Source organism: Fusarium subglutinans (assembly GCF_013396075.1).
Source record: "Fusarium subglutinans strain NRRL 66333 chromosome Unknown NRRL66333_c0000007, whole genome shotgun sequence".
NCBI classification, from domain to species: Eukaryota; Fungi; Ascomycota; class Sordariomycetes; order Hypocreales; family Nectriaceae; genus Fusarium; species Fusarium subglutinans.
In genome coordinates, this window is record NW_023502070.1 from 280864 (window position 1) to 295396 (window position 14533).

At 49.4% G+C, this 14533-nt stretch overlaps 6 protein-coding genes across 6 annotated transcripts; 3 read left to right on the top strand and 3 right to left on the bottom strand.

Annotated features, from left to right (window-relative positions):
* Nucleotides 1–450: 450 nt before the first annotated feature.
* On the top strand, nucleotides 451–2160 carry FSUBG_1394 (o-acetylhomoserine (thiol)-lyase; the record flags this gene model as incomplete). The annotated part of the gene is made up of 6 exons (XM_036678883.1): nucleotides 451–500; nucleotides 624–678; nucleotides 750–833; nucleotides 883–1242; nucleotides 1295–1954; nucleotides 2005–2160. The coding sequence occupies 6 exons, from the start codon at nucleotides 451–453 to the stop codon at nucleotides 2158–2160; spliced, it is 1365 nt and encodes a 454-aa protein (XP_036543104.1).
* A 231-nt stretch (nucleotides 2161–2391) lies between these two features.
* Nucleotides 2392–3237, bottom strand: FSUBG_1395 (uncharacterized protein; the record flags this gene model as incomplete). The annotated part of the gene is made up of 2 exons (XM_036678894.1): nucleotides 2392–3162; nucleotides 3217–3237. The coding sequence occupies 2 exons, from the start codon at nucleotides 3235–3237 to the stop codon at nucleotides 2392–2394; spliced, it is 792 nt and encodes a 263-aa protein (XP_036543105.1).
* Nucleotides 3238–5652: 2415 nt separating this feature from the next.
* FSUBG_1396 (low temperature requirement A) lies at nucleotides 5653–7037 on the top strand (the record flags this gene model as incomplete). The annotated part of the gene is made up of 2 exons (XM_036678905.1): nucleotides 5653–5806; nucleotides 5854–7037. The coding sequence occupies 2 exons, from the start codon at nucleotides 5653–5655 to the stop codon at nucleotides 7035–7037; spliced, it is 1338 nt and encodes a 445-aa protein (XP_036543106.1).
* A 1040-nt stretch (nucleotides 7038–8077) lies between these two features.
* On the top strand, nucleotides 8078–9141 carry FSUBG_1397 (rna-binding fus tls; the record flags this gene model as incomplete). The annotated part of the gene is made up of 3 exons (XM_036678916.1): nucleotides 8078–8175; nucleotides 8233–9047; nucleotides 9104–9141. 3 exons carry the CDS (start codon nucleotides 8078–8080, stop codon nucleotides 9139–9141), a joined length of 951 nt encoding a protein of 316 aa, XP_036543107.1.
* A 346-nt stretch (nucleotides 9142–9487) lies between these two features.
* On the bottom strand, nucleotides 9488–10318 carry FSUBG_1398 (er membrane complex subunit; the record flags this gene model as incomplete). Its single annotated transcript, XM_036678927.1, has 3 exons — nucleotides 9488–9690; nucleotides 9740–9832; nucleotides 9886–10318. The coding sequence occupies 3 exons, from the start codon at nucleotides 10316–10318 to the stop codon at nucleotides 9488–9490; spliced, it is 729 nt and encodes a 242-aa protein (XP_036543108.1).
* A 596-nt stretch (nucleotides 10319–10914) lies between these two features.
* On the bottom strand, nucleotides 10915–13284 carry FSUBG_1399 (USO1-intracellular transport; the record flags this gene model as incomplete). The annotated part of the gene is made up of 2 exons (XM_036678938.1): nucleotides 10915–11667; nucleotides 11719–13284. 2 exons carry the CDS (start codon nucleotides 13282–13284, stop codon nucleotides 10915–10917), a joined length of 2319 nt encoding a protein of 772 aa, XP_036543109.1.
* Between the last annotated feature and the right edge of the window lie 1249 nt (nucleotides 13285–14533).

Genomic DNA, 14533 nt, shown 5'->3' on the forward strand with positions numbered 1-14533 from the left:
CGAGTTCCTGTCCTCGTATTATATTGTAACATTCATCAACCCCGCATATCATCATCATGACAAGCCCAACTAATTATACAAAATACGTAATTACTTCATCTCCAGCCGAGAAACCAAATCATAAACGGTTCTCGGCGGTTCTCGGTTATTGCACAATTCATACATTTGTAGCTGTCAAACGACGATCAAGCCATTAGCTTTCTCAAACAGTAAAGACAGCTCAAGCAAAAGCGTGGGGAGCTCGATGGCGTGCTACGCGGGGTCCTAGTGAACCATGCCCAAAGAGGCTTGGATACACAAGAATAAGAGCACTTGAAAGTGCATGCTGGATGAGTTGTGAGCGAGTATAAAGGGGAATGGGTTGATCTGTGAATTACTGCTTTTGTTTACTCTTTATTCTCCTGTTGTTCATATAGATTAGATCCTTTGATACGGGAAACGTGATTCATCATGGCTGAGGAACTGAGCAAGAACTTTGAGACACTGCAGCTTCACGCGGGGTACGTACGTTTTATTCATTATTAGCCTCGGTTCCGATGGTGGGCTTTTCGAATGCTACTTGTACAGCTGTAGTTGAGGTCACAAAACTGTTTGGAAGAACTCAACTGACTCGTTTCCTTCAGTGCTGTGGTTGATCCTACCACCAAATCGCGAGCTGTTCCCATCTACGCTACAACCGTATGTTCTCACAAGCCTCTTGACGCTCTCATAGCCTCGCATCATGAATTACTCACTAATGCCGTATTCAGAGTTATGTCTTCGATGACTCTGCTCATGGAGCTAGGCTCTTTGGCCTCAAGGAATTTGGCAACATTTATAGCCGTATCATGAACGTGAGTTCTCAACTCCCAACCCGGCTTGACTCACCACTTACATTACAAGCCAACTGTAGATGTCTTCGAGAAGAGAATAGCGGCTCTTGAAGGCGGTGTCGCAGCCCTTGCTGCCTCGTCAGGCCAGGCTGCCCAGTTCCTCGCCATCAGCACTCTCGCTCAGGCTGGCGACAACATCGTCTCTACTTCTAACCTCTACGGCGGCACTTACAACCAATTCAAGGTCTTCTTCCCTCGTCTGGGCATCAAGACCAAGTTTGTCGATGGTGACAAGCCTGAGGACATCGCGACTGCTATTGACGATAAGACAAAGGCTGTCTACGTTGAGAGTATTGGAAACCCCAAGTACAACATTCCTGATCTGGAGGCTATTTCTAAGGCTGCTCATGAGAAGGGTGTTCCTGTTATTGTGAGTCAACAATAATGTGCTAGACAGTCCACTAGGCTAATGGTTATTGTAGGTCGACAACACCTTTGGTGCTGGTGGTTACTTTATCCGCCCTATCGATCACGGTGCTGATATTGTTGTTCACTCTGCCACAAAGTGGATTGGAGGACATGGAACCACGATCGGCGGTGTCGTCGTTGACTCTGGAAAGTTTGATTGGGGCAAAAACGCTGCTCGATTCCCTCAATTCCACGAGCCTTCTGAGGGATACCACGGTCTCAAGTTCTACGAGACCTTTGGCAACATCACCTTCATCATCCGCGCCCGAGTCGAAATCCTCCGTGATCTCGGTTCCACTCTCAACCCCTTTGCCGCTCAACAGCTTCTCCTCGGCCTGGAGACTCTTAGTCTCCGTGCTGAGCGTCACGCCCAGAACGCCCTCGCCCTTGCTCAATATCTTGAGAAGAGCCCCTATGTCAGCTGGGTTTCATACCCTGGTCTCAAGAGTCACCCGTACCACGAGACGGCTAAGAAGTACCTCAAGAGAGGCTTCGGTGGTGTTCTGAGCTTTGGTGTCAAGGGCGGCGGTGCTGGAAGTGAGGTTGTTGATGGCTTCAAGCTTATTTCCAACTTGGCCAATGTTGGTGATGCTAAGACACTTGCCATTCACCCCTGGAGCACCACTCATGAGCAGCTCTCTGATGACGAGAAGCGCAGCTCCGGTGTCACCGAGGTATGTATTTCTTAGTACTTGATTTGAGTTGGTCTTGCTAACAAAAATAGGACTTGATCCGAATTTCGGTTGGCATCGAGCACATTGACGATATCATTGCCGACTTTGAACAGTCTTTCAAGGCTGCTGCTGATGCTACCACCAATGGCCAGAAGAAGGATATCCCTCAAGGTGACAAGGAGGCTGAAGCTCCTCTTGCCCCTTAGAGAGACGCGGGACTGAGTGTTTGGAAGGGACTGTGATTAGGAATGGCTTGTTGAAATACCCACTAGGAGATTGAAGAGACGAAAAAGCGACAGTGTTCATCATGAAATTGTGTAATACCATTGGCTTGTGAACTTGGCTTAAATAATGACAAGAGAATACCTATAATGCTGGAAATGCCTCCTTGTTGATAGTAGCTTATGGCGATACTATGTCCCTTGTCGTGACTATACTTAGCGCTGCATTCTTCGAGGTCGTAACCTCGCCGCTTCAGTCCAACCTTGCACCCCATCTTCACTAGCCATGGCACGTGCTTGGTCGAGGGTAACGGTTTCGTAAACAGAACTACCCTCTGCATCGTGCGTTTTCTTGTCTATCCCCTCGGCCGCGGTATCAGGCTGACGAGTTCCCTCACTCTTGGATTCATCGTCAGGAGAGATGCTCCGGCCATCGATGCAAGTAGGCTCACTCCACAATCTCAAAGCAAGAACCATGTGAATACCAAGAATGTCTTTCACCTTTCCATCCATCTTAAACACATTGTCAGGCCGAATTGAAAACCCATCCTTGTCGTTGCCGATGATTCCAACCTGCGCGCACAAGATAGCTTTATCAAGGTCATCTCTAGTCCTGATAACCCACTTGGGCATGGGTCTGAATGTATGGATATATCTCTTTGGGACCATGGCGTCCGGCCCATTCTTCTCTATAACCTTCTTTTTCTTCCCGACTACTCGGACGGCTTCCCAACTCTGATAGTGGACGCTCCCGATAGTGCCTTTTATCTCTCTGATCACTGCTGCGGTCCGAAGCGACTCCTCTTGTTGGACGAGAGCGACCGACTTGTCGAGTTCTTCGAGTTCAATGGCGGTTTCTACGAGAGATGGAAAGTCATCTCCAATTTCTGAACGGGCATTCCGAAAGTCCTGAATGAGTTTGCGAGCGTTTTCGAGGAGCTCATTGTGGCTCTTGACTCTTGCGATGAAATGACCACTCTGCCATGACTGGAGGATGAGTCAGTTTAACTCCAGAATGAGCTGAAGAACACTTCGGGTTACCTTTTTGCAGTAATATTCCATTCTTGTTTCCTGCAAACTGAATGAAGAATACAGGATCTAGGTAGATAAGAATTGCCACAGCCTGGTATTTTGGAGGCTGATGTTGTGACTCATGTTCACAACTATGAGATCTACAGTCCCGTGACCACTCCTTCGAGATCCTGTCATTTCAGTCGTCATCCTGAGGCACGGAAACGTATCGAGCTGCGTGCGGTCGCTGTTGATAAATGGGAGTCATTCCTTCGAACAAGGACATGGTAACCAAGCTACCCTGCATGTGTCAAGGTGCAGGAGCCTGTTGGTGTCGAGATGACGCAGCAAACTAGAACTATCAACCACATGATGTTTTTCCTAAAGTTTATCAGACTATTCGAAGAAATAATGTTATATCTTTCTCCACTAAAGCATAAAAGTAAACAGACCTATCTGAGTGATGAGTATGGCAAGGCAAATGTGGAATCCAAGTAGGATGTTTTTCAAAGACGGATCAGGATGAAAAGAAAACAAGATCATCATTTTGAACTCCTGTAAACCGATAAAAAATGAATTTGAGACAACCAATTAGATGTGTTCAAAGATCTCATGCTCCCAGCATCCATCATTCCAAAATACCCAACTGCACCAAGTAAAGGGACAACGCACCGAGAGTAAACAAATGGAATGGAGTAAGTGGCAAGACCTTAGCCTCGCTGCGATAAGGTTGTCGGTAGTTAAAAGAGGATTTTGTGCTCTGGCCAGCTATAAAACTTGACCAAGTTGCTTGTGAGCGGCCGAGCCGTGATAGGCGCGACCATATCAACGTCAGCGTACTATATTGACCAGTGCTAGTATAGACATATGACTTACTTACTATTTGATCTCTCTCGACAGTGCAACAAGTCTGAGAATTATGAGAAATTTCACATTCATCATGAGTTTGCAGATTTTAGAAACACGTATTTTGGCTCCATGAATCTGATATTGATCGCAGGACAAGGATACAAGATGACCCTTTACAGGCAGCAAGGGACAACGTACGGAGAAGGAGTATTCAGCAACAGCCATCAAGAGGATATCACTCGTAAATCAACGAGACGCCTTAATATATGGCACAGCGCCATTGATCTTTCTCTATGAATGGAGGCCCAAAGAGGAGAGATCATGATCGAATACAAGCCGTCAAAGTATGGGCAACTTTCATACTATCAACACCCACAACCTGTATTTTGTGAGGGAACTTTAACTTGATCCCTATCGCCGAGACAGGAGTTGGCCTACTCGTTTGTAAAGTCGTCAATAACGATTAGAGACACATCCACGTCGTGCCACTAGAGATATACTGATCCATTAACTCGAAACGTGGCTTGGGTTAGAAGTTCTTGCTTTCTGCCATTACTACGAACCAATTTTACAGCCTGACAGCTCTAACCCGCATCGTCTTTCTCCCTAGATGTGCAACAACGTCTTGACGAGTTTCTGGATATGTTCATGACTGCGTTCCGAGAAGGTAGTATGTGTGAGATAAGCTGTCATGGATCGTGTTAGTGAGATGCCAAAGAGTGTTGTTACCTATTAGCTTCGACCAACATGCTTGGATGATATCGATGAATGATATGCGGATGTACTATCGAAATTTGAGATTACCGTGTTTTGCAAGATGCAGATTCAACTCGTATATCAAATGCAGGGTCTTGACGGAGAATATGATCCGAAATGTCATCGCAGGATAGGTAGGTCAAGACTCAGTGGTTGGTGGAACATCAGAGAGCGGGGGATCAACACCAGGCGGCCGACCCTTGGGTGTTAGTGGCATATCCCTTTGAATCCGAGGGAGCACCAGCAAAGTATTTTTATAGGGTATATCTAATCAGGAGGCTAATATTAGAGGTACCTATTTTAATAGTATATCTATACCTAGATCTAGGTATCTTTAATAATACAAGCTACAGATCGTGACTTTAGTTTCTGCTGCTGTGCCTCCTTGGGGCTGGTATCTGTGGCGGAAAGATCGGCAGCCAATTAATACTGGGAAATGCCCCACAAAAATACTTTGCTGGTGCTCCCTTGGATTCAAAGGGATGGAGTAAGACAGTCCAGAATAGCTTCAGCCACTTGAATTGAGGAACAAATTGGAGAAATGAACAATGATTACAAAGCCTCAAGAAAAAGAGAGAAAATCAAGCATATTTCTAAGTCTATTTCCTAGCCGGAGTACGGCTCTTTTCAGTGGGAATCATGATCAGTTTGGGTGGTGTATCACTCAAGCTTTCAGCTTCAACCAACCACCATAAAATAGCTGCATGCGGTTGGCTTGGTAATGGCCCAGTCAGCTCTCCCTCATCAACTAGGGGCAGCTGAAACAAAGGTTAAATTCTCTATCCATCTTAGCAACCACACATATAGAGCCTCCTCCTCATTCTTGTCTCCCACACATCTTTCAATCTCAGTTGAAGTAAGATGAACTGCAACGAGCTCCAAGAACACACCAAAGCAGATTGCTTCCTGGTCAAAAAGCCAAGGGCGCTGCAATGGTTCTACAAGGGACAGCTCATCAAGGAGAAAGAGGAGGAACGCCAGGCTGGCCGCTTCGAGCTGTTCCTGGATCTTCTATGTAGGAATCTACGTGCTATCATTCGGGCCCTGACTTACATTCTATAGATGTTGCGATTGTCGCCAACTTCAGCGATGAGCTTGCAGAGCATCCTGATGGTGCTCATCTAGCAAAGTATATACTCATCTTTGCGCCGGCATGGCATATCTGGGCTGATCTCCGCGAGATCATGAACTCGTATTACACCGATGATTTACTGCAACGACTTATTATTCTTTGGGTCATGGCGCTTCTGGTGCTCTATGCGAACAATGCCAACGATGCAGATGAGGATATTACTGCAATGCGGACTACCGTTGGCGCGTACCTCGTAGCCCGCTTCACCACCCTCAACGTATTCCTTGTTACCTCGTTTGCAGCGTATCAGCACCGCACACAGGCCCGGATCATGGCTGGCTTCATGTTTGTCGGTCTTCTTATCACCATTCCGCTCTTCTTTGAGGGCATAAGCATTCGCGCAAAAGCCGCCATCGTCGCCGTGGGCATCTTCTACCAAGAGGCGACATGGGCGCTGACTCTGAGTCCTTGGATCAAGGCCAAGCTACATCTGACTTATAGTACTGCTGTTGACATTGCGCACGAGATTGACCGAATGGGCGCTTTCTTCATCATCATTCTCGGCGAGTTTGTATACAGCATCATTGTTGGCAACAAGACGGGCATTGGTTTGACTTCAGGATACGCCAAGGCTGTCTGCACGCTGATTATTGCGTTCGTGCTGAATTGGGTCTATTCCAGCGGCGATGGCAGTATTCAAGCAACACATCCAATTCGACGATCTGCTTGGACAGCCTTTGGCTTCTTTCTCTTGCATCTACCTCTATCAGCATCGTTTCTCATCGGAGGCCACATCGCAGCTGCGAGCACAGCGGTTGAGGAGTTTGAAGACGGGCAGCGCTGGCTTCTCGGTGGAGGGCTTGGAGTTGGTATGTTTTGTCTTTGGGTTTACGGGATGTTATACCGGGTCGAAGGTGAGTGCACTCTATTCATGGGACAGACGACACGAATCAGCATGAGGTTAATAATTGCGATCATTCTCGTCGTCATCCCCGAGTCGCATAACCATCTCAATGCCGAGAGTTTCATGTTCGTTATCATGGCTCTGTTTGCTTTCCTCTTGATATGGGAGACCGTTGGGGGCTTATCCAGGACTTCCAAATTCTTTGAGCCTTGGACAAACAGAAATCCACCGCCGGAGGAGGATGATAGAGAAGGCTTGGCGGGCGAGTAATGGGATTGTAAGGCACCTTTCGGAAAGAGAATTGGCAGATTGGATCGTGTTCGGATCATGGAGAATGATAGTGGAACCCTTCCGTGCAGGACATTGATCGACTTGAAGCTATAGTGCACCGCCACAGCAAGCGATCGCCACTGTCTGCGTCATTCGTGGCGTATGCTAGCTGCACAGTAATGAAGCTTTCTGGAAGCCGCGGGCTTAATACGATTAATATTGGAATCTGGAGGGAAACGCCGTGAGGGAGCCTATGAAAAGGTTGTCACCTTGCGCAGCACTTGCTCGAGTGACATAACATTAATAACCGTTTAAATTCCGAGGGAGCTAAGCTATTCGAGGATCATCAATGCATACGCAAGCAATTCCAAGATGTGACCTGTAGAACGCACTGTAATTGTAAGTGCAGCTGTAATTTTAGGCCACCTTGGCACATGTCACTTATCTACCCATCTATATCTTTCACTGCTATAGGTTTGGATGCTTCTGAGTCAGTCGCTGGCTACCTACCTTAATGAATAGAAGGCTTGGTCGGAGACCGGACGAGGAAGCCGCGGACATGGTGGCTGTGCTTTCTCTACATGGCAGCTCTTGCACCAATGGCGTCACCTGTGCTTTGTATGTTGGGGGAGGGGCAACCGGGGTTTCGGTGATTGCCCCTCCAGCTCCAGATCCAAACTCATGTTGCTTCTCCAAGTGGCGTTGACGCGAAACATTCAAGGTCACAAGTAGCAGGTGCCAGATTGCCAAGGGAAGTAGGTAATGTGCTTAAATAGTCCCTCGTAGTCTTAGCCTTTAGCCTTAAATTACTTTATCCTTGGCTCTCACTTGATCTCGATATTCGACTTCCCCTCTTTGCCTCGACCTTACTTATTCCTTGTACTACACAACCTACTAGGTGGTACTTATATCCACCTGCTACATCATCGACTCCTGTTAATTCCTCAGACGTCGACCTACCACAAATTTCTCGCACAACATCATCGTTGCACTCTATAACAACATCTTCATCGATCGTGTACTTTTCTAATCCTACTTCGATGGCCGACTTTGCTCCCCCGTCTGGTCCGCCTCCTCCTAAGGCCCCCGAGGTTCCTGCCGGATGGGCCGTGCGATGGAACGATCAATACAAGGAATGGTAAGAACTTCAATTTGTCTACAAGCGCGCGCAGCTTCGCTCACATGCGCACTACAGGTTCTACGTCAACATTTACACAAAACAATCGCAATGGGAAAAGCCCACTGCTCCCGTCTTTCCAGCTGATGATGCCGCACCCGCCGGCCCTCCGCCCGGATACGACCAAGGCAATGCGCCCATCCCTACAGATACCAAGAAGAACCCCTACGAGGACCATCGCGATCAGTCAGCTGGTGGTCCTTCCGAAGATGAAGACGCTAAGCTAGCTGCGAAGCTACAGGCCGAGGAAGACGCCCGCGCTCGAAGTGGTCCTGGTGGTCCAGACGTTCCTGCGGGATACGGAGCATCAAATAGCCCATACCCCCAGAGCAATAGCCCCTACCCTCAACAACAGGGTGGCAGTCCTTATCCCGCAGAACTTCCCCCTAGAGAACGTGGTGCTAAGAGCGGCGGTGGATTCTTGGGCAAGCTGCTCGGCAAGGGAAAGCAGATGGCTGGAGGCCACCAACAAGGCGGTGCCGGTGGTTACGGCGGCTCGCAGGGTGGCTACGGAGGTGGTTATCCTCAACAACAGTACTACGGCCAACAGCCCCAAGGCTATCCTGGCCAAGGTCCTCCAATGGGTTACGGTGCCCAACCTCACTACGGCGGCGGTTATGGCGCGCCGGGAGGTTACGGGGGCTATGGTGGCGCTCCTGGTTACGGAGCTCCTCAAGGCGGTGGCTTTGGTGGTGGTGGCCGTAAACCTGGTGGTGGTGGTATGGGCATGATGGGAGGTGCTGCTCTCGGTGCTGGTGCTGGTCTGCTCGGTGGTGCCATGATCGCAAACTCTTTTGATAACGACGAACAAGACGCCTACCAGGATGGCTTCGGTAAGTTTTGATTTCAATTCTCCTTAAATATAACAGCTCGCTAACGATCTTTGTAGAGGATGGTGCTGATTACGGCGATGATGGTGGTGATTAAAGAGGTCATACGTTCTGCGTGCATTTGCCGGAAAAGGAGTCTCAGTGTGATATTTCCGACTCGAAATTGGGTTTGCTTTGCGATTTTTTGGGCAGGATAGGAATTGGGTATGGAACGAGAACATGATGACAATAGGCTGCGCGTAGTTACGCCGTGACTAGTAGTTAACCAAGGTTCATACCTCCATAACGAACTGATGAGGGAAGGTTCAACGGAATAATGATCATTGCTAAATGCATACAATGCCATATCTCATGATCTGATTCTCTATCGTCCGCTTATGCCTACAGGGTTGTGTATCCATCCAACTTTTGTAGTCATTATATACCCAATAACTGCGCAAAATTTACCGTCTAACGCCCTGGTTCTTAGTGTTGCCGTTACCACCGCTGTTGGCTGGGGCGCTCTCCTTGGGCTTGGAACCAGCGAGATACGCAGCCATGTCGAAGTTGGTAAGAGGATTGTCACCAGATGACTGGCCGGTCATGGCAGCGCTCAGGGGGCTGCTCTTTCGCTGGGCCTCGAACTCGGCGCGCATTTCAGGGTCCACTGAATATTGTTAATATAAGTCTGTTTGTGAGTGTGGATGATTACATACTGCTGTCCATAATCTTCGGCATGCCCACCATGAGAACAAGACTGACGAGAGCCATAAGGATCATGGGGTTCTTGAGGATAGCAAAGACAGAGACTGCTATATGTTAGCGCTGGCCGGTTCACGGAGAATTGCAAAGCGAGACTCACACTGCGGCCTCTCCATAAAGTAGTTCTTTCCCCCAATGGCTCGCAGCTGAAAGCCTCGTCCCTTACTCCCCTCCTTCACCTGCACGACCTCCCCCTTATTCCCCCAGTCATTGCCCCGATACGTCTCCCAAGCCCTCACAATTCCCTCCTCCCCATCCTCAGCAAGCTGAACATCAATCCTCAGCGGATGAAACGCGTCAGTCGGACAGTGAACATCAGCAAGGTACGAGCCAGGCGTGACGTTATGGAAGACAAAAGTGTTGGCTGAGGACAGTGGCGCGGAGAAGTGGACGCCTGCGGAGGAGAGCGTGGCGTGCGTGTTGGCGGGGATGCTGAAGGGGTTGGGGTTGGAGGGGAGATAGAGGGTCAAAGAGTCGGCGAGAGCGAGGGGGAGTAGCGCGAGAAGAGCGCTGGTTTCGAAGGTGAAGCGCATTTTGGGCGGTGGAGGTTGTGAGAGGTGAGGTTAGATAGAGGTTGACGTTGTGACGTTTTTGGTGTTGGAGGAGAGAACAAGTGGGCCAATCAGATGGTGGAGATGTGCGGGTGTGGCTTGGGATGATGCAGCCACAGTTGAGAGCTTCAGAGCTTGAAATCAAGGCATGCTGAGATTGAATGAGTACATAGTAGTCAATTGGTGATATTCAAGTTAAACAATCAAGACAACTTTGAAGCTTCCTTGTCGTACTTGACTGCCTTGTAAATGCAATGTCTTCACTTTGAAATCCGCAATACATCTGGTTCCACCAACACAAGAACAAAGCCCTTCATTCAATGTTTCACATGCAAGTAAGGGGGAGAAACCGAGTTGGCATGAAAAAGAGTGGCATAGACGCTCATCTAAATTACGCTCTTCTAAAAACTATTTATTTGGGTATCGAGTTCATCAAAGACGCATAAGTCCACTCCTTCGTATCCCGTGATATGAATCAGACATTTCAGTTCATCCGGCGTCACAGATCGTATAACAAACACTTTTCGGTCTCATCAGCAGCATTATCCCTTCCCATTTGACAAAGAAATTCTTTTCCCTCAAGCCTCGGATGCGCCGTTGGTTGTGGCACTCTTCTCCTTGAGCTCCTTGACCTCGGCCTCGAGGGCCTGGACCTTCTCGAGAGCCTCCTTCTTCTCGCCCTGGATGGTCTTGACCTTCTCAAGGGCGTTGCTGAAGGCTGACTGTGCTGTCTTAGTCTTCTCCTCGGCGTCTGTCTTCTCCTTCTCCAGAGCAGCGGCCTTCTCCTCGGCGGCCTTCTTCTCAGCCTCCAGGGTCTTGGTCTTTTCATCTGCCTCCTTCTGTAGGGACTCAGCCTTGGCGACGGCATCGGCCTTCTCCTTCTCAAGAGCTTCAACCTTCTTAGCGGCCTCCTCAGAATTGGCGAACTTCTCCTTAAGCTCCTTGAGTTCGTCCTCAAGAGACTTGGTCTTATCGGCGGAAGACTTCTTCTCGGATTCGGTAGCAGCCTGAGCTTCCTCGAGCTGCTTCTTGAGAGCAGACTCGGAATCTTGAGCCTTCTTTGCGTCAGCCTCGAGAGCAGCAACCTTAGCCTCGGCCTCATCAGCCTTAGACTTCAGTGAGGCTTCGATTTCCTTGGCCTTAGCCTCGGACTCTTCGGCCTTGGACTTCAATGAAGCTTCAGACTCCTTGGCCTTGGCGGCATCGGACTCGAGGCTCTTGACCTTGTCCTCAGCCTCCTTGAGCTTGGCGTTCAAACCAGACTCAGACTCCTGGGAGTTCTTGGCGCTGGACTCAAGGTCGGCGATCTTGGCCTCAAGCTCCTTCTTTTCCTATGCAAATGTCAGTGCCTTGATAAGTATGTAATCATGGTGAGTACTTACAGCTTGGGAAGCCTTCAAGTCTTCCTCGGCCTTGGCAGCCTGGGCCTTGGCCTCCTCAATTTCCTTCTCGAGCTCGGCAAGCTTTGATGTCTTCTCGTTGAGCTGTTTCTCAACAGACTCGCGCTCCTCAGTGGCAGACTTGAGCTTAGCCTCAGTCTCCTCCTGCTTCTTCTGGATTGTCTCGTGGTCGCTGGTGACGGCCTTGAGCTTCTCAGCTTGCTCGTCACGTTCCTTCTTGAGGGCGTCATGCTCGTCGGTAGTAGACTTGAGCTTGGCCTCAAGGTCGGCAGTCTCCGTCTTGACCTTTTCCAATTCAGCAGATGAGTCACCCTGAGCCTTGGTCAAGGCAGCGGTGTGGTCCTCGGTGAGCTTCTTCTGAGCCTCCTCGGCAGCAGCAAGATCCTTCTTAGCAGTCTCAAGGTCCTTGGACAAACCATCATGGGTAGACTGAAGAGAACCATGCTTCTCTTTCCACTCAGCAGCATCCTTTTGAGCCGCGACAAGCTCAGAAGAAGAGTTGCTCTTAAGAGACTCGTTGGTCTTCTCGAGGTCAGCAACCTTCTCCTTGAGCTCAGCAAGCTCCTTCTCAAGAGACTTGTTGGTCTCCTCGAGAGTAGCGTACTTTGTCTGGAGGTCACCAAGTTCAGAGAGCTGCTTCTTGAGTTCGGACAACTCGTTTTCAGAGTCGGCCTTGTGCTTGTTGTGTGTTTCTTGGAGAGCATTTGTCTTCTCTTGAGCCTCGGCGAGGTCCTTCTTGGCAGTAGCGATCTGGGAGTCGGACTGCTCCTGGAGCTTGTCGAGTGTCTCTTGGAGAGCGGCGTACTTCTCCTCGGAACCAGCCAAGGCCTTCTTCTGCTCATCGAGGGCAGTGACGGCGGCAGCCAGGTCGGTCTCGAGCTTGGCGTGGCTGGATTGTAGGGTGGTGAACTTGTCTTCGGAGCCGGTCAGAGCCTGCTTGCCTTGCTCAGCGGCACTAGAAGCAGCAGCAAGCTCTTCCTCAAGTGTGCTGTGGGCCTTGGTCAGAGTCTGGTGCCTCTCCTCTGCCTCGGAGATCTGGGTCTTGAGAGTAGCAATCTCCTTGGAGAGAGCAGCCTCGAGGGCCTCGCGGGCCTCCTTGGCCTCAGCAAGCTCTGCCTTGAGGCTGGCGAGCTCATCGGCAATGGATTGCCTCTCCTGCTCCAGACCCTTGAGCTTCTCTTCGGTAGCAGCCAGGCTGGTCTTAGCATCCTCGAGCTCCTTTGCGCTCTTCTCAGCAGACTCCTTGGTAGAGCGGAGCTGCTCGGAGGAAGAGTCACCGCCCTTCTTCAACTCTTCCTGCAAGATGGCGATACGGGCGTGTGTCTCATCAAGGGCAAGAGAAGATTGAGCCTCAAGCTCCTTGATCTTTTCCCTCAAATCCTCAGCATCTTTGGATACTGTTGTGCATTCCTTCTCCTTCTTTTGGAGGTCTTCCTCGAGGACGGCGATGGTATCTTCCCTGTCGGCAAGTTGCTTCTCGAGAGCTTGTCGCGCTGCGACGGAGTCTTCACCGCTACTACTGGAGAATGCAGAAACAACGCCGCCCATATCGAATCAGTAATGGGGAATGTGGGGTGTTTGGAAAAAAGTTTGAGGAGAGGAGGGGTCAGGAAGATGATCGTTCAAGGCCAGAGAGGAGGAGAAGAGGGGAAGAAAGGAAACAGAATAGGGTCACTAGAAGATCGGGAATCTCTTAGAGTTTTTAGGTAAATAAAAAAAAAGAGACAAAGAGGTTGGCTCGGTTGGAGGTTGGAGATGCCGTTGTTGAAGTATGAGTTTGAGGTGGTGTTGCAGTAGCGGCAGCGGATTATGGAGACGTAAGTTATCGGGGGGACAAAAAAAAAATCGTATCAGACCAGGCCAGTCCAGTCCACCCCGGGCTCCAGTCCAGCTCCAGATTAGGTAGGCCACCAAACCATGCGCTAAACAGCTAACCACCAACACTTATCACCAGGCTGTGATAATTTTCTCAGGCGGTCACCTCGGTGATAAAATGAAATGGCTGGGCCGTGCCGTGATTTGCACTTCGATTTACTGTTTCCTGTACCTTCTCTGTATGCTTTGGGTAAGTAAAAGGTGCCAAAGGGTCAATTGACGGTCTTACCGCACTTTAACATGGGATCTTTCGGGTCTGAATTTGCTGCCCATCATCCAATATCCACGCAGCTTTTTTGTCTTCTAGTGGGGTTGTCAATGAACGACATGTCACCCTTGCAAGCTCCATCGTTCAGATTTTCAATCAACGTACATCCATATCCATATCCGTTCCCGTTTGTACCTAAGGTAGGTAAGTAAGGCAAGGCAAGGTCCTAGCAGGTAGGGTGGTCATCCATGATGTGGCATGCTTTACCGCCTATCATTTGATTCAAGAAATGTCGCACTGTTACGTTGGCATTTGAACAACGAGGCCGAGAATTGAATTGTCAATCAGACTACCTCTACTCGACCCAGACTCAGTCAGAGCCCAATATTCCACTCCCAATTCCTGCCTCCCCTTCCACTCCCCCTCCCAAGACAAGACAAGACAAGACCAGGCCAGACCAGGACCCCCATCAACAACAAACTTTTTTGTTTGGTCCCGCCAAAAGACTCCGTGCTTTATCACCCAACGACTCATGGGCCTGCCTCCTGGGTCCCGGCCTAGCCATCATGTACCGATTTCTACTGTATCCGTGCATTGTTTCCTTTATTAACTACCTACCTTATGCTGGACATTTCGTCATCATCACTTGCATTGCTAGACCCTGGTGCTGCTCTTTCATATGCCTGTTGCAGTCAAAGCTTTTATGTCGACATC